The following is a 21,794-nucleotide window of genomic DNA, read 5'->3' on the forward strand; positions in this document are numbered from 1 at the left end:
CCTTCAAAGCAAAAAGGGAAAACCAGCTTGTCCAAGCCACTTTGCTTTCTCTTCACTCCCCCCTTTTACATATTTTTCTCTGTCAACGTCTAAATCGGATCAACTGAACTCTGTAAGCTGCTTAAAACAGCGAAAGAATTCACTGGCACCTTGGCTTGATGAGCACAACGGGTAGTAGGGTGGCTTAGCCTTTCTGGGGATTATGGGAAGAATTTGAATTTCTCAGCCTCCTTAAACATCCGCCGGACCGCAGCTGGGGTGATGACTTTTCAGGACTTCAGGAAAAAAAAAAAGAGAGAAATGTCGTATATTCATTTGCTGCTCAGGGTTTGACTGATTAATCCGGTTTTTACCAAATCCCTCCCAACAGAAAAGCTAAACTTTAACAGTCTGAGAACAGAGTGAGAAGGAAAAGGAGGGAAGGATGTGTGTAGTGAGACCTACACACTGTAGTTTATAGAGAAGTAAAGATAGAGAGTCACAAAGCTACGCATAATAACTGATGAGTTTTCTTTCTTTCTATGTTTTTAGTCATCCATTTTTTATTCATATATATTATTTCATAATATATTTTAAAAAATGTTATTTTATTCATGTCATTTATATTATTTATGTATTTTGGATAAATAATTCAGATGTGTTTGTAATGCATTCATCTATGTGCATTTGCTTGTTAGTGGTAGAGAATTTTTCTCAAAAAACTGGCCCTCATAAATTTAAAATGATGACAAATGACGGCAAACTGCACTTATTGCATAAGTGCAGTGTTCCAACATCAAATCTGTTTTGGAGTAGACACCAAGGCAAGAGACAAGTAGCTTTACTGGGTCACAGTAGCGTACATTTGGAGGTAAATCTCCCTTATTTCATGTGTCACTGTTCTCTGAGTGACAATTCTCCAAATGACTTCCATGAAGGAGCCAGATATGTTTGGGATAGAAGGAAGAAAAAAATCAAGAGGTTGTTGATGCATCTCGCCAAAGACGGGGGGTTCTGTGGGAAAAAGCTACTGTACAGTATATTCAGGCATCGTCCAGGGCAGCCATGAAGTTGCTCTCACTTCACTTCCTGGGTTTTAGCCGTTGGAACGATGTGCAGTTGTGAAGTCACTGTGGTTGATCTGACAACTTCCTTCCTATGTCTCTTAACCTCAGACACACACACACGCACATATAAACACACACACAGTATAGATATGTAAACAAGCATTTTAAACAAACCTTTATCTTTATGTTCATCAACAGCAGGAAACAGAAAAAACAAAACCTTGAGACTGCAACTGAAAAAAGAGAGAAGAAAGACTAAGAGAGTGAAGCAAAGAGAGGCACAAATGAGACAGAGAGAGATGGAAATACTCACTCAGTGGAAAGGAAGAAAAAGCAAACTCATCCTCCTCCTTTGTCATACACTTCTAGCGTTACAGAGAGGGGGAGAGAGAGACAAACAGGTGTGTTGTACTGCCCTTTCGCTCCCCGCGCCCCTCCTCCTCTCCGTGGGCGGGGCTCAGCTCCTGAGGGACTCTTGAAAGCAGCCAGTTGCCTCCTCCACTCTCTGAGAGAAACAAAACCTGTCAGCTGCGCTCCTCTCCTTTCCGTCTCCACCACTTTTCCTCCTCCTTCTTCCTCTTCTTATTCATCCTCTCCTCCTCCTTGCTGCTTGGAGCAATCAGGAGTCAAGATGATGCAGGAGGTGTCCATCATGGTGGCATACGACGCTCATGTAGTCGACCGGCCGGGTGAGGAGGACACCCTCACTCGCTTGGTCGCCCATTCCAGACCTCTCAGAACTCCCAGATCGGTGGTAGGTCTGTTCTCCAGTCATATTGTTTCTTTCTCTTTTTTTTTTTTTGGTCTTTCTTTCTTTTGTTTCCTCTTTAATCTACCCTTCACTCTCAGGGTGTATGCCTTTTTTAATTCTGGTGGCAGATATTCCCAACTATTTCTTGCTGTTTTTAGAGAAGAGAAATGGAGGAAAAGGAATTCACCTGCTTCTATCTTTTCTTTTCTTTTTCTTTTATGTTGCTTGTGAGCTATCATTTTAATATTATTTTCTCTCTGGCTTTGTCTTTTTCTCGCTTTTTCTATTCAGGTAACCTGTATGAATTTGCTCATGAAGTGGAAAATGTAGAATTCACAGAAACTTTCCTTCCATGCGGTAGATGTGGTTGTGGACTCGTGTACGTGTGCGTTGTTTTCCTACTGAAAGTATGTTGGTTGTTTGAGGTTACAGAGCTTTGTCAGTCAGTTCAGACGCAGATGTCGTTTCTGTGGCTGTCAGTTTGTTTCAATTACTGATACAAATTTGGAATCAGTGGAGACCTTGTGTGTGGGTGTGTATGTGTTTCGCTCAAATGGGTAATTGAATTCCATGGCCTAATTTTACTGGAGATGTCCAGTTGGCTTTGTCCTTATTTCAATATTCAAACTCTTTTGGACTGCCACCTCATGTAAGAGCAGATCACACATCTCCACACACGCATTTTCTGTGATCCCAGCCTGGAGGTTTGGGACCAACTCCATTTTCTGCTGCAGGGATTCAGGTCAGAAATCTAAAAGTGGGCCTGGTACCATTTCCTGCAGCACCAGGCATCTTTAATCCCTTTTAAGAATCACTGTGGCCCTTCTGTCTGTAAACTGGCCTTTAACATTTTACACTGAAAGCAAAGCATGAGGTTCGGTTATGCGTTGGCTGCTTAGAGCCCTGAAACTGCAGGTGTGTGTGTGTGTGTGTTTGTGTCAGTAACCATGTGTGTTGTTGAAGTGGCCTTGAGCAAGACGCTGAGCCCTGTACATGCTCGCTGGTTGTAACTCAGTAGAGCAGGCTCAGCTGTGTCCCTGGAATTTCAGGAATATCACTGAATGAGGTTTTGATATGTGTTTTCCATACAAAAAGTCTGGGAATTCACAAGGAAAGTCTGCATATATTAGGGAGTTTGACACATGGATTACTTTCCTGGAATACTGTTAATAACTTACATTGTAATGCTAGTGCTTATTTTACAGATTTGCTCACTGTAAGTAACTCTGGATAAAGACATCAGCTACATGATGAAAACAAAATATTAATGTTAAGAGCAGCAGTCTCTCTGAAGGCAGGGAAAGTCAGAGAATTGGCTCAATTCTCAGAGGAAGTCAGGGAATAGAGGGAATTTTGTAAGTGGGTCATTTTACAGATTATATTTTCCAAAATGTTTCATATATTCATTGCATAAGATCTTTTTCAGCCCAATTGTAGTGAAAACCAGACTGAAAAAACATCAATAATTCAAGAAAGAGCAGCAGATTAAGGGTGATGTTGGGTGTCTGATGCAGTTGTCATGGAAAGGTCATGGATTTAGAGATCCTGTTTTGATTATAGTTGTAGTATTTTTGAGTAAAGGCATTGCCTCTAAAGGTAAGCACAGCATTGCGTTGCATTTCATTACAGTCATACTATAGTGTTTGTGTGTTTTAAGGGTGTTGGAGAGCAGCAGGTTGCATAATCAGTAGCTAGACTTCAGCCTATCTGTCAGTGACTCCTGTTTTATTGTGTAATCCAAAGAGAACACTAAAGCTTTACCGGCTTGTAAAACAAAAGGTGAATGTTATAAGATGTGAATTAAAAACTCTTTTTCATGTTGTGTAATTACATAAATCAAGAAGGAACACCTCTTCTTCCTCATTGAAGTTGTATATTTTATAGCAGTAATGAAGTGTAGACCTCAGGAGACCCAGTTTCAGCCCCTCAACATGCTGAAGTGTCCTTGAGCAAAACACTGAATCTCTACCAGCACCTGTTCTCCAGCTGACCCTGATCTCTAAAATCTGCTCCTCTCAGCCAATAAGGGTTTAGTGTATCGAGGACTTATGGTTCACTTTCATTAAGTTCAACTAATTCAGATTCACTAGATTCATAGTGAAGAACATTGTTCTAATATTGACAGAGACTAATTTAAACAAAATCATGATGGAGAAACTGAGTCACTGCAGCATGAAATGGCAACACATACAGCAAAGAAGAAGAAAGAAACATTGACATCATATAAGAAAATACCATCAAGTCTACGGTTCTGAAATGACTTGCATGGTAATTTCCACTTACTACAAGCAAATTTCTTGGATTTCTCACAACTTAACTTCATATGTGTAAGTGAAGAAGAAAAATCACACGTACTGGCAGTTTAGTTTTGTTAACCTGCAGAAATCTATGTCAAACCATCTCATTACATACTGGAAGCTTGGAAAGTATGACTGGTACATCTGTAGCTGATAGGAGAAGGCTTAAAGGTGTTAAATGAGTATGTGAGAGGAGATGAAAGCACAAGAGAGAGGTTGGTTTAAGGGACGTGTGGGTTTGTTGGACTCTCAAAACCAAAACAGAAAATCTGGAGGTGTATAAAATCTAAAAGAACCGCACACATCATTCTGTCCTTCTCTTTCTCTCTGTCTGAAGCATACGTTTTATGTTTTGGTCATTAAACTTGGACTGTGATATGTGTACAGATTTTACACAAGTGAGCTAAGGGGGAAGTCTGTCTTTATTGATAAAGTTTTGTCGTGTTGTGTTGAATATTGCTTAGAAAACCGCAGCAACTTGATCAAATGATGGTGAAAGAGCTGCCTTTATAGTCTTACTGCACTGTGTGAAACATGAGCTTCGTAAATTTAAGGTCGGTTTGATGTATCGAGCCGTAAAAGAATTCCATCACTCCCACTGCAAGAAGAATTAAAAAGAGATTAAGTGTACCATAATGAGGTAAACTGTTTTTGAGAGGCCGTCCTACACTCAGAAAAGAACACATTTTTGGAGGCAAACAATAAAAAAAAAAGACCGTGTTTGACATTAAAGTGGTCAGATTAAACAACTCTGATAAAACAGTTACTGTATTACACACATATTGACAATTTGTTGATGTTGCAGGTGAAAATCCTCTTATCTCCAAAAATGTCAACTTTCAGAAACTAAAAAGGTTCTCTGTTACAGAACAGCAGTTCACTTCCTCAATCTATAGCTGAGAATAAAACATGATAACGAGTGAAACTGGATTTAAACGTAGATCGGTGGCATCCAAAACATCTCACAGCACTATGAGTGTGTAAGTGACACTGTTGGTGCCTGCAGGAGAACACCACGTTCAGTTTGTCTGCATTGTTTTGTTACAATAAAACGTTTATTAACCAGCGAGCAGGGACCAAGCTGCTCTTTCTTCCCACACAGATAACAAAAGAATGGGACTGAATTCTGTTATCTGCCGGAGAATTGTGCGTTAGATAGATTACAGTGTGACGTTTATTCTCCTCAGCGGTTCCTGTGTCATAAAGGTCAACCCACAGGTCAGTGGTGAGGACAGGTAATGACAAGCCGAGGTAGTTTTATTTCCCTCAGCTAGTTTTATGGAGGAAATCAACTTTAAAGTCCTCAGATTTCTGACATGTTATCGGGGCATTTTATTTACTTAGCCTCCTGGATATACTTCATTTGTGACATGGACATTTCTGTTCCCGGGTGTGGTCAAACTATTGTGAAATGCTGTAAATTTCAAGCTCCTTTTTAATACCAAACTGGCTGTCAGTGTCAAGATTTATTTAACAAGGCCAGTAAATGAAAAACAAATCAGACTGATGGACTAGAAAAAGATAAAGGGCTGCATCTGGCAAAAAGAGAGGAGAAACATAAAATAAAAAAAAATAAAAAATAGTCACAGTGTCATTGTAAATTATGTTTATAGTAGTGTTAGTTATAAAGTAAGTTTATCAGTTGTGTAGATGCCAGACTGAAGCAGACTGTGAAGAAGTAAATAAATTTAATTCAAAGTTAAACAAGAAGAAAGGAAGGCCATTTATTGATTTTGGAGGAAAAACTATTTGTCCCAGCAGCAACATTTGAGATACAGAGGACAATATGAATAGATGCTAAATTCAAGTTTAAAGTAATCTTCTCTGACATTCCCTATTAAATAAAATAAAGTTAAAGTATGCTCTCCTCCTCTGACTGCACTGAAACAGAAACTTGTACCCAGCTTTTGTACTTGTTAAACTTTTCTTTCACACAAGAAAATGTGTTTTACCTGTTGGATTCTGGCTTGTTTGAAATTACCAGAAGAAGGAAAGTTAGCAACAAAGATGCATAAAACTTTCCTTTGTATTATTCAGTTTCCTTTCTATCTCTTATGAATGAAGAAATATAAACCTCTCAGTGAATCAGGTCCTAGACTCCATAATCAATAAAGGACACACACAGACATGCCCACACAAATACACTCATGCCAGTCTCAGAGGAGTGGTCATGTGACAGAGATTGACCTGGAATTCCCAGCCCTAACGGTGGGCGCTATGGCAACGCCGTTTCTACTCAGGGGAGATAACATTACCACCCACCTGAAGCAGACACGCACACATACATGCAGTTCAATATCACTCGGTCATCAGTGTTGTCTCATGTTTTACTGCTGTTTACTTAAAACCACTGAGCTGATATTGTATTTTTGGTATTTTCGTTGCATCACTTGGAGTGAAAGTCTTAGTAGTGTTTTATGAATTAAAGGAGTTTCATAATGGTTATAGACGCCTCACAGAAAACAACAAGAATTTTCTTCCTTACTGAGTTTCTTATGTTTTTGGCAGATAGTGTATATAGTATGTTTATTTCATGTGAACCGTACTTCCAGATGCAGAGTGCATGAAAAATGCACTTGTGCACTTGCACTTGTGTTTGCATTGCCTGGTAGTTTTTTGAGATGAAAAGATCATAGACAGGCTTCAGTGAAAGCAGCTCAACTTTCTGAGGCCTTTCTGCCATAACTAAGGTCATAAGTTTAAAACTGATTCTGACTGATTTCATCAAGTTAGATTATTTTAATAAGTTAATATGACTATTTGAGGAGCATTTAATTAGACACCATTCATGCATTGAAAATAAAAAGGAGAAAATGAACAAACTTACTCACTTGTTTACCACAGACTCTAATAATAGATTGAGCTGTTTTCCCAACATGAAGAAGATTTTGAAGGTACAATCAGTATTTTTGAACATATAAATTACAAGAATATTCACATATAATTGAAGAGTGAGTGTTTTTCCATTTTACAAACATGATTTGAACAAACATTTAACAGCATCAAAATGGATTAATAACTTTTGCTGTATATTTAAAAACGTGTTACTCAATATGGACATAATGGCAGCCTTCAAGCCCTGTGTTTAGTAGTGGCACAATGAGATTGCATTGGTAGCAGAAAAGTGAGGCTAAGTTCTAACCTGAACAGCTTTCGTTAGCTAGTGACCACAACAAAGTTAGGACAGTTTTGGCTACACGTCGTACCAGTTTCTGTTGTCTTTCAGCTCAGGAGGAAATGAACTGACTTACACTGATATGTTGGTTGTGTAGCTCGTAGTGTGAACCGAAAGTTTCTGATATCTGGGAAGAATTCTTAATGGCCACTGGCTTGTTTACAGTCAAATGTATAGTACAGTCTGTATGTAGTGTAATGCATACTGTATGTGCAATGGGTTTCTTGCATTTCCACATCATATCTAGTGTGAAAATAGCACATGTAGAGAACAACATAAAGAAACATGTTCTGGTCATAAACCTTGAGAGAACAGATTGTGCAAGAGTGGAGAATGGAAACTGTGCAGCACAAACCACAATGCCGCAAAATGTTAGCAGCTATATAGAGAAATACTTCAGTTAGTTTTGACCTGGTGTTACACAGTTATCCGTGTATGTCTTTGCTGGGTGTGGTGACCTCTCACACTTTCAGTTTCTTTTAATGTTGGTGATTTCAAAACCGAATTCTATTGCTTATATCAACATCGAGTAAAATCCTGCAGCATCTTAACACATTTTTGACATACCTCATTAAAAAGTCAGTGTAGTATGAGTGATAGGTGGATACTGTTCTTTGAAGCCCTATCAAAGTGTTCCTGAGCATGACACCCCTACCTGCTGCAGGCTGCGAATTACTTTTGACTCCTCTGGTGAAATGTGAATTTGTGTCTCGGGGAGAAGGCCAGAAAGGAACGATGACAACACTGAGAGAAGGGTTGCTGTTGGATGGTCACTAGTTTTAATCCTGTTCCTGAGAAATTTAGAGCCGAGGAGGAAACATCTCAGCGACAACTACTGAGCATGATCAAATCCTTTGAAAATCCTTTAAAAAAGCCAAAATGGTGCCTTTAGTGCAAATCCTTTATCTTGTCTCTCCAAATAAACACATTTCTCCCCTTCCTCACAAAGCACTGGGATGGGATTTTATGAGGCAACTTGTGTACATGAAGTTTACAGTAAAATAATATCTTTGCTGGTGTTTTCAGGTTCCAACCAAAAAGCTGAAGAAGTTTGAGAAGGAATATCAGACGCTGAGAGAGAGCCAGCTGCAGCAAGAAGACCCCATCGATCGATACCAGGTAGGACACACAGATATCTTATAGCTTAATTTTGTTGCATTTGTTACTAGTGGTACATTGTTTTATTCATCCTACCAGGTGGTGAAGTTACACACTCCTTCCTCTTTCATACATTTCAAGGATGTGATGAAAGAGCTGTCCTTGTGTTGCAGGAAAGGCATAAAATTTATTATGCACGCTCCTTTTAAGTAGCTGAATTAAAATTAGCCATGTTTCTAAGATTAGAAATCTGTGAATTCAGCTCTGTTTTGTCAAACTGTGCCTTTGTTAATATTTGTGACTTCTCACAACACTGACTTTTATCATTATCGACCCTAACATCTATCAGATTTATTTTTAGGGTTGTTGTCAGAGAGTTTTATAGCTCTTTATTTTGTCTGATTCTTCAAAAATGTAAAAAAAAAAAAAAAAAAAGAGATGTGAGGTAGATATTTAGAGATTCAGACACAAACTGTCAACAGACAGCATCTCTTGCTTTCATTTGTTCCGTGTTACATGTTTTCTTTCCTTTCCTCTTGTTTTAAATATGTCATTCTTGGTTGTTTTTTTTTCACAAATCTACTCATGGCAGAGTATAATAGATTTTTTTAATTTGTCTTTGGAATTGGGAAGCTAGGGTAGAAACTCGCATTAGTAGAGCTGTTCAATGTCATTTATTTTGTCTGCAGATTATTCATATCTAAATAATAGATAGATTCTTAATTGAAGATTTTGTACTGTTCCTTTAACAAGAAGTTTTGAGGTAAATAAGTTTTAAAATAAAGACCCAGTTCTTCTTTTTGTTGCTTCTTGCCAAAAAGGTTATGGGCGTTTCAGAGCTCCCAGAACATTTGTTGCCTAGAAGCAAGCAAATAGCAACATATCAAACCACTTTTAGCAGGGAGGAACGCCATTACTGTATGATTTTCAACATAAAAAATTGTTGATGCTGATATATGTAACTTTGTGCTGCTTGCTTGTCAGGTACAAACTGGTGTGATGATTTTTTTCCCCATTTGTGCAAATAGTAGTTCATTCAGAGACAGAAGAAGCACTCCAAAGCAATTAACAGTAGATATAACCTTTTTTAGACCATGGCTGGTAACCATCACATTTTGACTTACTGTAAAAGAAAGTCTTCATCAGCATGTGCAGAGGTTTCAACGATTGTATCATATGACAACTACAAATATCATCTACAGCCACCTGGCTAATTGTGACTGTGGAGGACAGGGAAGTCTGCTGCTGACTAAGTCAGCTGTTCCTCCAGTTTTTTTGCAGCTACTGGCTTGAATCACCGCTCTTTTTCAAGCCTCATCTTCATAATGTATTAAATTCAAGTTAACATCTCAAACTTGGTTTTGCTGTGTTATCCTTCCCAATTGAACAAACTCAGAAATGCATGGTGGTCCAGCTAAAGCCGGGACAGCATTTCTTAGTTTATGAAAATTCTCAAAATATTTTGCCCCTATTGACTTGTATCCTTGAAAGAGCCAGAGGGTTCAGGTACAAACAACAAGAAATCTGCCCTCTCCCCACTAAACACAGCAGTGAATTCAGTAAAACTCTGATTTATTTCAAACTAGAATATGCTTGCTGAAATAACACAAAAAGGGCAATGGTGAGTGGATAAAATCTAGTATTAATATCAAGAGAAGAATAAAATAAATAGTTCAATTAAATATTAAAGCATTGTGTATAATGAAACCAGTATTTGATCTAATCATAATACAGAAACAACCAAAGAAATTTATATCTCAAGAAAAAACACCAGAATTACATGTTTTTCCCCGAAGGCAAAAGTAATATGTTGGTATAAACAATGGCGCTGTACTGTATACTGTGAGCTGCTGGTTCTGGAGGGAAGGAAGGAAGGAAGACTTTTAACGTAGATAAGATGTTGGACCAGAGCCACCTCCTCTGCAGCCAGTGGAAAGACTTACAGAGCAAGAAGACAAAGCAGGAATGTTCCTGCCGGTACATTAAATTAAATTGTTCACGTTTTATTGAGGGTACGCATTCAAGGACTTTACTTACTTCATGCTTACTGGTTTTATACTCCAGGTTTAGGTATGTACTCTTTGTATTTGCACTGTTTGGGGTGTGTATGTATTTGTGCATGTCTCATTTGTTTTGTATGTGTGAAATCAGTGTGTGAGTTTTCGTGCCAGTGGTACTTTTTTTTTTTTTTTTTTTTCCACTTTCAATGGTTGTCTTTATACATAATAAAAGCATTTTAAAAAAGGAAAGAGCGAGAGGGAGAGAGAGTGAGGCTGGATAGCATCAGACAGAGAAGGGAAACTCCTGTCGGGATCATGTGTTAAACTTTAGTCTGTGCTGCTGAAGCTCGATATGAAGACGTTGTGACTCTGGACAGCAGCACGGTAAGCTGCCTCTGTGTCAACTAAGATTTTAATACAAGACATTTTGCACTTATGCTTATGGTATTTAGTATTATTTAAAGTAAAATCTTTGACATCAATCTTTGATATGTTTCTGTTTTCAGTTTTTTTTTTTTTCTGGATGGTCTGACTTAGATGTGTTCAATGAGGTAGCTCTGTTGGCAATGTGTTTAAAAGTAGAGGAACTTCAGATGTTTGATTAGTTTAAAATATGATGTACAGTATGGACAGCTGCGGCAGAGAAGAACCTCCCATTCAGGATGATGTAGGTCTTCTCTCTTGTTTGCCCAAATGAAAGTCATTACTTACAGTAGCTACTCACAGGAAGTGATTAACTGAATCTGAAGAGTGGCATACAAACTGTCTCCAAAACAGCAGTGAATGAGTGCTGAACTGGACTGACCAGTATTAGATTATTTTCCCTTCATCTCATTGGAACCTGTTGATAGATTATAAAGCATCACAGAGCGATAGAGCTGTTCCAGTTTACTGACGACAGCTTATAGGATCATTTTTTAAAAATATTTATAGCTGTTAAGATCTGCTGATGTGAAACTAAAAGGACAACACTCTTTTTTGTACATAGGTGTGAACTAGAGCCAAAGTATCAACCTGTGTGTGTCTGTGTATAGATGTTCAGATGATTGTGTATTTGTACTTTGTAATATGTTGTTTTATACTTGCATCAATATAAATGTGCTCAGCTTAACTATACAGTTTATTTATACTATTTGTGCATACATATGTGTGTGTGTATATGTGTGTTTGGGTGTGTGTGGTTAATTAAGGATAACAGAGGACATCGTTGTAAAAGTGACAGGATATCAGGGTCAGATGACCTCTCGTAACCGTGACAACTGTTTTGTCCCATTAAGGCATAGCCATCATGTGAGACTGTTTACAGCAGACCAGTAGTCATGAGACTCCACTAATGGTCTACAATGGGGACTTTAAGATGATATGGGTGGGATGGGGGGGGTTTGGGTGCTTGGCAGGCAGAAGCTTTATTAGCTTTATTAGGTCTTTAAGCTGCATCAATAAATTAAAATTGAAACAAATAGACTAGTAACTTCTACATTTTCCTGATCAATGTTTTCCCAGACAGAACTGTTTTTTGCAGAAAGATCATCATCAAATCATAAAGTGAATAATTAAGTGTTTGTCCAACTGTTGTTGTCAGAGTTATCACTTTGTAGATGCTAAATGTTTATATTACAGCCCCCGATAGAAAAACATCATATTCTGTAGTGAGACTGAGTGAGTGTGATGAAGAAATACTTCTGAGAGATTCTTGATTTTACTGTATCATTTTATCAAAAGGAGGCGAATCTTTTTACATGTTCGGTTGACATTACAGACACTAATAGCCTCTGCCATCGTGTGTGTGTGTGTGTGTTTGCAGAGGGAGAACCGTCGTCTTCAGGAGGCCAGTATGCGACTGGAACAGGAGAACGACGATTTGGCCCATGAACTGGTCACCAGTAAGATTGCCCTTCGGAATGACCTTGACCAGGTAACAACAACTCCAAAGGATGTTGTCAAACTTACTGTATACTCTGCTTACTTTTTTGTTAAATTAAGGACGATGTAATAATTTACAGTAGTGTTTGTCTAGTTGGGTGGTGTTCACATGAAGTGTTTGCTCCCACCTGCCATCATCTCTTGTGCTGTATGTAGTGCACAAGTGGAAGCAGCCTAAATACACTTTGAATATGGCTTTATTTGATCAGGTAATCACAAAGAGATTGAGATCTTTTTTGAAGTGTGACTTGAGTACAGCAGAAGAAAAAAGATGCACAACAAACATAATCAGTCACACACAGGCACATAAATACAAGCAGCATGCAAATGATCTCTGAATTGCACTGCATCAAGAAACTTTTGTAGCAGAACAATTTCAGAAATTGAGATAATTAAAAACCCCATATCAGCATAAACAAACAAATGCAGCTGTCAGTGGAAAAGCATTTCCAAGCATCTCCCAGGTTATGCAACACTCTGCCTGAACAGCAAGGTGCATATAAGCATTTCTCTGAACAACCCACCGCACCACAGGAGGACTGTGGCTGCATTAAACAGTTCTCAGTGTGAATCTGTGGAGCTGTATTAATCAGCAAATACTGCTGTAAAAAGTGCAGATGTTCTGGTGCATCAAGTCAGCGTTAAATACTAAATCTATGATTGGTGCACCTCTGCATTTGAAAACATGTTTGTGTACTCTGGTTGGGTGAAAAAGAAACTGTGGTAGAGCAGATTTGGTATGTAATGAGTGATCTGTGTGTGTTTGTGTGTGTACGTGCACTCAGGCAGAAGACAAGGCCGATGTTTTGAACAAAGAGCTGCTGAGCACGAAGCAACGTCTGGTGGAGACAGAGGAGGAGAAGAGACGACAGGAAGAGGAGACGGCTCAGGTAACATCTGCCCTCCGTTAACGTCTTGCTCATTAAGCTGGAGAAACTCAGCCTAAACAAGCTGCATGCCTCACTGGTCAACTGGCTCAATAATGTTTGGAGTCAAAGCTTTGGTATGATATTGTATTTCGATTAATACATGTAATTTTAAAAAAACTTACATTTTTATGAGGCAACACAGTATGTCTCCTGTAAAGTTGGCATAATGGTTTCACTGTGTTTGGTTAGATTTACTTAAAACTCCACTGAAAGACAAAATTAGTAATTAATGACTTTAATTAGTTTCAGTCAATGACCAATGACAACGCAACAACATCAGCAGATGGCTTGTAGTAACTATAAGTCAACTTGTCACAACAGAATAAGTACGCTAGGTAATTAGAGCACAGATCCAATAGAGTTGTTGAGAAAACAGTTCCTATAATCAACATTGTAAATGATTCTCAATGGTTGTGTAATTGTTACTGATGAACAGTTCAATCAAACCTGCACCGAAAAATCATGGCCACTATTTTTTACCATTTGAAGCAGGAATAATCTGCATTTTTAGAACTTATATTTCTTTATAACATGACTTATTTTATAGGAGGGGTCACTTTGGAAAATGAATCTATGATGTCAAGTACTTTGGGGTTTTCTGTGTATATATACTGTGTGAGTTTGAGGTATAGTATCTTCAGAATTTAGGTCAATGAGTGGTACATAGTTACTATTGATTGCCATTGTGGCCAGTATGGGGAAAGTTACTGTTGATGAACTCTTACAGAGGGATTAATTCAGTATAGTACTAAAACACAGTTACATATTAATTTGAAAAACCTGCACGGTGGAAATGTGACTGTTATTAATTCTTGGCAATGCTATTTTATCACCCTGACATTTTCATCTGCAAACACAGTATGTTACAGTGTTACATCCTGTCACTTTATCATTCTCATCCTCATTAACATAAGATTTTATTATTTTGTCATCTTATTCTGTCCCCTCCAGCTGAAGGAGGTGTTCAGGAGGGAGCTGGAGAAAGCGGAGTTGGAGATCAAGAAAACCACAGCGATCATAGCTGAATACAAACAGGTTGGACAATTTTCCATCAGCTATATTTGAAATTTAAAATAAATAATACAACTGCAAACATCTGTTCTGTAAATAATTAATAATAGTTGTAATCTTATTGAAACTTTACCACATTAGTATAACTCTGACATGTAGGACACAGACAATTCAAAGCATTTATCAGTATCCAAAACATTTATTATTGCTTTGCTTGAATTTTATCATACTCTTATAATTTTTACATTTTAGCTACAAAAACATATTTCTTGCTCCTACAATAAATAAATGTTTACACAGAGTAAAGAGCGGAAAAGACCGTAACTAGACACCAAATAAAGTTTGGTTTGTTGACTTTTCCTGGACAAAATACTTCAGTGTATCTTATATCTTATAGTTTAAATTCATCATCTCTCACAGTATCTAACCTGACTTCCTCTCCATGTTTCAGATCTGCTCCCAGCTGAGCACCAGGTTGGAAAAACAACAGGCAGCCACAAAAGAAGAGCTGGACATTGTCAGGGTGAGATTACAGGCACTCACAAGCTACTCTAGAGGGCAGCAGATGCAAGTTAGGAGACTTTCAAACTCCTCACTAAAGCCACAATATGTTGCATCAGAGCAACAAAGGATTTTGCAGCACTATTCTGTCTTTCAGTTATAATTCTTCTAACGTAATAGTGACAGTCAGACAAGCCCGGTTTGGTACATTATCACACCCATAACGAATCTGATTGCACAAATAATCCCAAGCTGTTCTCTTAGCCCTTGTCAAACATGTGATGTTGCTCTTTGTGGGTGTGGCAGTGTATCACTTTAAACCTGGATAAAGATTATGACATTTTGATTTTGTGATGTGTTACAACTACACTCACACTGAACATTGTACAGATGTTGTAATGGGAATCATTTTAAAGTATACAGGATAGAAATATGTGTAAATATAACACTTCTGCTTGTGCCACTCAGATAGCTCAGTCATGAGCAGTTAATGTATATTGCAATGATAAACTACAATAAACTCATGAAGACAAGAGAAGAAACCAAATCCAGAGATCAACATTGTTGTAGTGTTTTTTTAATATAACTACTAAATTGTGCAATGATTGACTGTTGTAGCATGTCAGCTATGGCTGAACTGTGCAGTGCTATTTTTGGACTCAACAAAGATTGTCTGGCTGTAAATGGGAGGGTGGAGTTGTGCCTCCAATATGATGAAATGCATGAACTGTGAAAATTAAACTTCCCCTTGAGCACTAAGTATATTGCAATAATATTTTTAAAAACTAGTTTTTAAGGTGCCTGTTTGTGAGGGTCTGGCCACAAGGCAAAAGTCAAAATCAAAGGAAAAGATGGATCACACACAAGTCTCTATACTGAAAATATCTATCCAATGTCTTCATCAGCATCCTCATACTTAAGATGAAAAATTGGATGCATATTTTTTTACATCAGGACTAAGAGTTTGCAGTTAATCTTCTTCTAATCCAGAATATTATTTTCACCAAATGCATAAAAATAATGTGTTCTGCTAGACTAGATGTGTTCTCCTGTAGCATAGAGATGTGTTTGCTAGAACATGTGAATGTACTTACAGAAGAACATAGTTTTTACCTGTACTCACATGTCTATACAGTATATGTTCACCAACCTGCATCCTATAACATTATGTATGTGTTGGTTTGCCCTTGCAGAGTAAAGTAATGGGATGTGACCACTGTAGAGACCTGTTCAGCACCCTTGGGTCCCTCCAGACATCGTCCCCTGGCGGAAACAAAACAGCTTCCGAGCCAATGGATGAGGAGAAGGATGGACTGAAGGAGCAGCTGAGGCAGCTGGAGCTGGAGCTTGCTCAGACCAAACTGCAGCTGGTCGAGGCCAAGTGCCGCATCCAGGTCAGCAGCAGCAGCAGCAGCAGCAGGGAGGGATGATGATATCAGCAACCATCAGATGCAGGGCAATATACCAAATCAGTAGGAGTAATAGAAAGTATGTAAAAAGTGAATAAAACTTTAAGAATGATCCACAGTATGGTGGTTTCACAAGAAAATAATAGTTGATGATCATAAGTGATAAGACAATAGAAGTAGATGAGTTACTTTGTTGCCTTATGCTCAAAAATGTGTTTTTTTTTATTATTACTTCACTCGGATGTTTGGGCTTCACTGTGCAGAATGATGTATGTGCAGAGGTTGAAACTAAAAGGCTGTTTTCACATTCATCTGCTGAAAGGGAAAAAGTTTCTCTGCACTCATCGTAAATCTGAGTATAAGAAGAGCATGATTTGTGACATCACAACTAGTGTGGAGCCAATCGTGGTCCAGTATGCAAATTACACAAGCGTGATGTGGAAACAGTGCACAAAACACTGAGAATGGACTTTACAGTGATGTATGATCTTGTATATGGCTGTTTAACTTTTGGAATTAAATATATTTGCATGTTCATAGATTCTGGATGTCTCTAAACTTTTAAGAATCTTTAACTGGGTTAATGGTAATTTATTTTGTGGAAAATCCATCAAACATTAGATCAGACTCAAATCATTATTCCAGACAGAGTATCTTTAAGTCTTAGACATGCCTGGAAGTGGTCTTTAGTGGGAAAAAGGACATCAAGCACAATATAATATCAAATTATAACATATCAAAACACAATATTAAATCAAGGATGCAACTAAAGATTATTTTCATTATTGATTAATGACTTTTTCCAGATTAATTATTTAGAAAATAGAAGAAATAGAAAAATAGAAGAAAATAGTGAAAACACCAATCAAAAGTTCCCAGAGTGCAACATGATGCCCTGAAATTGCTTGTTTTGTCCAACCAACAGTCCAAAACCCAAAGTTATTCAATTAACACTATTATAAAACAGAAAAAGTAATAAATCTTCACTTAAGAGAAGCTTGAACATGCAAATATTTGGAACTTTTCCTTGATAAATTACCTAAACAATTAAGCAATTATCAAGACACAGAGCAGTGTGTTTGATGGACTTACAAGAAAAAGTGCTTTCCTCCTCCATGCTCCTCCTGCTGACTCCTCTCTGCTCCTCTTGTCACTCTGCAGGAGCTCGAGCATCAGCGGGGAGTCCTGATGAACGAGATCCAGGCGGCCAAGAACTCTTGGTTCAGCAAGACTTTGGGATCCCTGAAGAGCTCTGCCTCCTCTTCCACTAGCTCTACATCCCAGACCCCCTCGTCTCCAAAGGAAGGTCCTGCCTAGAGTACTCACCCTGCCCGTCTCTTTCCCCCTGCAGGACGCACACTAGAGCTGAGGAACAAAAGTTGAAGAAGCAAGCAGTGGAGAAATGCAGTATTCCTTTTCCTGCCTCTGGCAAAGTGGAGCTTACTAGCTTTCTGGACTGTGAAAAGCTGAAAAAATGAGGGAACAAACTGGACCGTTGGACCGTTCGAGTGAACTAGAAAGTGTCTATTGACCTTCTGTGCTTCACAGGTGATGAGAAAGGTGAGGGTGACGCATCAGTGAGGCTGGAAGTTAATTTTAAGTTCATTGGTCGTTGCTGACATTGTTTTGTTGAGTTCCATCTCTAAAAACTCATGAAAAGAAAGCTGATTTAACACACAATGTTATCCTGTATGTAAGTCAGTAATTTAGCTCCACCTTGTGGCCAGACATTGCTACTGCAGAGTTAGAGTCATTTTTTTCTGGGTAAAGTAAGTAGCTGAGAATTAAACCTGCATTCAGTCTCACAACTGGGATAATATTTTCAATGATGGTGATACAGCCACATCATAGTGGTGTTATAAGTTTACTGCTTAAAAATATAGTGATATAGCTCAGCAAAGCCACAGCACTCTGAAAAGGAATACTGCATTGAATCTTAAATCAGAACAACACAAAAGTTGTATTTCTTTATAGTAATATAACGTAAACAATGTTGTCATATAAATATGTATAACTAATTATTGATTTTTTTAATAATCTTGTACAGTTCTTTAAGAGAAGAAAAAAAAACAAGGAAAAAGTTCTTTGTTAAATTTTTTTTCTACTGTTCGGAATTTGAATGTCATCTCTCTAGATGTTGACGTAAGCACAGTGTGTGATCGACCTGGTCGAGTCCAAACGCTGAAGAGCCAAAAAGTGACAACCTGCAGAATTCTTAATGTAGGTAAAGGCCCTACTTATTTAAGCTGTGTCATATTCCTCTAAATTTCACTAATTTGATTTTTTTAAATTCTCAATTCCAGTAATGCCTGTAAGTATTTAACTGGCATTTCTATTTTACGTTTTATGTCACTGGATAGAGATTGTGTAATGTTTGGTTAGCTGTGATCACGACAGAAATGGGCTCTCCGTTCCCGTTCTGTGTCGGTTCCGTCCTTTTATACTTTTAATGATTCAGTTTAATTCATAGTCAAAACAACATTCACAGTTAGTGTAACAGAATGCCACACATCTTCTGAAGTCTCCAGTTTTACAAAAATACACAGTTGCAGATTGACCCTGGTTACATATTTTTAGTTTTGAAAATGTGTTAAATCTGCCCCCTTTTATGCTCTTTATATGTTTTAAGTTTGCACTAGCAGTGCAGGTTCCTCTCTGGTGTCTGCACTGCACACAGTCAGCATAGTTTCAGACATCAGGGCTTGTGTTCTTCTACATTTTCTGCTGTTCATTCTTTTCAACATTTAAAAGCTGCAACCACAGAGTCAGATAACATTGTCAACATGGATAAACTGAGTGTATCATTCTGCATTATGTTATACTTTGCATCTTGTTAATCATCTGACTTTCTACACCTCTTTATACTGTTACTGTCATCCAAAGCTCACTGTAGATACCAGTCAGCACATTGACGCAGGCTATTTTATCTTAATACTACAGTGAAGGCTTTAAAGTATCTATTGTGTAGCACAATTTATCTCTAAATAAGCGCCTAGCATAAAGTTTATCAGATTGAGTTGCAATATTTCATCAGTGTTGCCAAATAGTCATCAGGCCATTTGCACAGCTGTGCCAACACCTTCTTTGCCCTTCATCATGTTAAAAGAATTCACTCTTTTGTTATCAATTTAACCTTAAGAGGATGACAACATACTGTGGATATCAACATTTCATTTTCAGCTCTGTTGCTCAGTGCTAACATTTTAGTATAAACTATATTGAATGATAGCAGCCAACTAGGTAAATCTGGCAGTTTTCACTAGGAAATAAGTCACTAACGTTTGGCAAGTTGCCATATCACTTTTAGTTGAATGAGATTACTTTGTTTTTTTAGGAAGGAAGGCTGTGAGTAAAATGAACAGCAGAAAATAGCTAAAAAGATCAACCAACCACCATGAGCTACTGATTTGTAAAGAAAAGGAAAAATTAATAACACTTCATATGTATGAGCTGCAGTATAGGTGCCAACAGGCCTGCTTTACTGACACTGGAATCAGCCTTTGGACTCTGACCAAGCCCATGTGTAATTGTTTGCGTGTGTGTTTGAATGTATGTATGTGTGTGTGTTCTGCACTGTAACTCAAGTGGTTGAAGTTGAAATGGTTTCTTCTTCACGTGGCTGCCTTTTCTGTTGATGACTGAAGCCGTTGACTGTTTGAAATGTCAGAGAGCGTCAGCTGTGCCATAACAGCCTCCCTGGTCCTGACAGGCCGACCTCCCCTCTGCTCCGTCCACAGTGGTCTTCCTTTGTGCTCCCAATGACCTGAACCAACCTCACCAACAACCATGTCATCTGCTCTTAAACAAAGATCTGCTGAATACCATTTTCAGCAGTGCCCTTCATTTCAACCAAGAGCTTCCCAGTACAACCACCATCTTCTGCTGGTGGCCACTGAGCAGCTCGACAGGAGGAAATAAACCATTAACATGTAAAGGGAGTAAAAAGAAGCTGACGGACTGAATAACTTTGAATTCCAGGTGTGTTTAGCATTTCCAGGACATTCCTTCTTCACTATCGTGCATCATTCTTGTCGGTCACATCTGTGACAGTTACGAAGTCGTACAACCAGTGTCATGTAAACTGTGGCCAAGCTGGAGAGAGCTCCTTGTCTTTTATGTGCACTAACACAACATTGATATTTTAAACACTATTTCAAGATGTGTGTTTGTTTAAAAGTTATCCCGAGCACAGAGCATAATTATTTTTTAACTGATGATTATTGTTGCGGAGAGGACAGCTGCCAATTTATAATCCACTCTAATTCACACTTAATTTCAATGATGCAAAAGCAGGCGGCGAGTCAGATTAGATGTGTGATGTGTGTTGTGTAGTTAACAGTTTGCTGTAATATCACAGTCCTGCTACACAAAAGAGGGCCTGCTCCTCAACTGGTCCGACTCAAAACTGTTTGCTGTACAGTAACTGTACTGTAACTGTCTGACCTGCATTAATAAATTTCAGTTTTTCTGTTCATTTATGCACTTTGAGCTTTTATTGAATAACTGGAGACTAAATGGAATTACTCAATTTAGGGATTTTGTAGGGTAACATGCAACATAACATACATTTGATGATAACAAACAACTGAATAACCTGAAAGCTGTTTTTCTGGCAGCAAAAAGACAAAAACTGTAAAGAAAATGAATTATTACAACAAAATTTTATGAAAAAGAACACAGCTGGAATGACTTAAAACCCAAAATGTCATGAATGGTTTGGTAGCAGTGGACTATGTACAGACTAAATACTGTGTTTTCTTAGTCTTGTGGTTCTCACAAGACTTTACTCAGGATGCACAACATTTTGTAGCCGTTTTTGCTACAGAATCAGAAAGAAAATTTAGTATTCTGCAGCTGAATGACACAATCAAAATGAGGATCAGCTCAGCCAGTAACTGAAGGTGCAGTGCAGTCACAGGACGCCAAAAGATCTACATCTCTCAGAATTCCGAGGAACACTTGGGAAACTTCCAGGCGGAGGTGAAACTAGTTCCTAAATTCTGGGATTCACTGCTCACCCTGTTAACACCATGGATGTATTATAAGAATGGTTAACAGTGAACCAGCACTAGGCAGAATCACATGCATGGATCATTTTGAGGGACATTTCATTACAGTTGCTCAGGTTATTGTGTCTGCTGCACACATACTTATTCTTTGGTTTCAATGTTGCTGAATTTGTCACTGATCTCATCAAAGTAATTATCAGCGAAGCGAAGCATCTGGATGATGGCGCTGAGCAGCAGGATGTCGGTGTTTGTGTCCAACTCCAACTCTTCACTGTAGTTCTTCACAGGAACAATACAGGACAAAGGCACACCGAGCTGAGCACTCGCTTCCTGCATCTGCATCACAAAGCACAAAAGATTTAAAATATTTTTTCTTAGGACCTCAGAGAATTGTGCTAATTGTGGAAGTGTTGAAAAAGAGTATTAGTACTTTGGTTATGGCCACTCATTACAAGTCAAATAAAACACATTATCATAATAAATAATAGATAATAAAAATTGAATATATTGGTTTGATAACCAACCATCCCACCCGTGCTCAAGTAGATTTGGATATTTCTGAACTCAAACGAAGGGAAATCAAATTTTGAAAGACATTCACTGGCTTTTCAGCTTATATCTTTCCATGAAAGCAAAAACTAAGAC

The 21,794-nt window shown here is 38.2% G+C and overlaps 2 protein-coding genes across 4 annotated transcripts in view; one reads left to right on the forward strand and one right to left on the reverse strand.

Moving 5' to 3' along the window:
• The window catches only part of rabgap1l (RAB GTPase activating protein 1-like), a 129,175-nt gene extending 108,561 nt beyond the window's left edge, over positions 1-20,614 (forward strand). The window contains exons 20-27 of one of the 3 annotated variants that reach the window (XR_010929238.1): positions 8,296-8,388; positions 12,172-12,282; positions 13,076-13,180; positions 14,171-14,254; positions 14,682-14,753; positions 15,925-16,125; positions 17,302-17,700; positions 18,275-20,614. Coding sequence is in view for 2 of the 3 variants with exons in the window: in XM_067596567.1 (XP_067452668.1) it covers positions 1,678-1,800; positions 8,296-8,388; positions 12,172-12,282; positions 13,076-13,180; positions 14,171-14,254; positions 14,682-14,753; positions 15,925-16,125; positions 17,302-17,457 (945 nt within the window). In the remaining variant the exon portion in view is untranslated. Of the gene's footprint in view, positions 1-1,560; positions 1,801-8,295; positions 8,389-12,171; positions 12,283-13,075; positions 13,181-14,170; positions 14,255-14,681; positions 14,754-15,924; positions 16,126-17,301 lie in introns of those variants that run through there. The other 2 variants (XM_067596567.1, XM_067596566.1) reach the window with 2 other exon arrangements.
• A 59-nt stretch (positions 20,615-20,673) lies between these two features.
• Positions 20,674-21,794, reverse strand: part of LOC137187574 (interferon-induced protein 44-like) — a 17,227-nt gene continuing 16,106 nt past the window's right edge. The window contains exon 8 of the mRNA XM_067596569.1: positions 20,674-21,485. Within this exon, the coding sequence (XP_067452670.1) occupies positions 21,291-21,485 (195 nt within the window). The 3' untranslated portion in view covers positions 20,674-21,290. The remainder of the gene's footprint in view (positions 21,486-21,794) is intronic.

Source organism: Thunnus thynnus, chromosome 8 (assembly GCF_963924715.1).
Source record: "Thunnus thynnus chromosome 8, fThuThy2.1, whole genome shotgun sequence".
Taxonomy (NCBI): domain Eukaryota; kingdom Metazoa; phylum Chordata; class Actinopteri; order Scombriformes; family Scombridae; genus Thunnus; species Thunnus thynnus.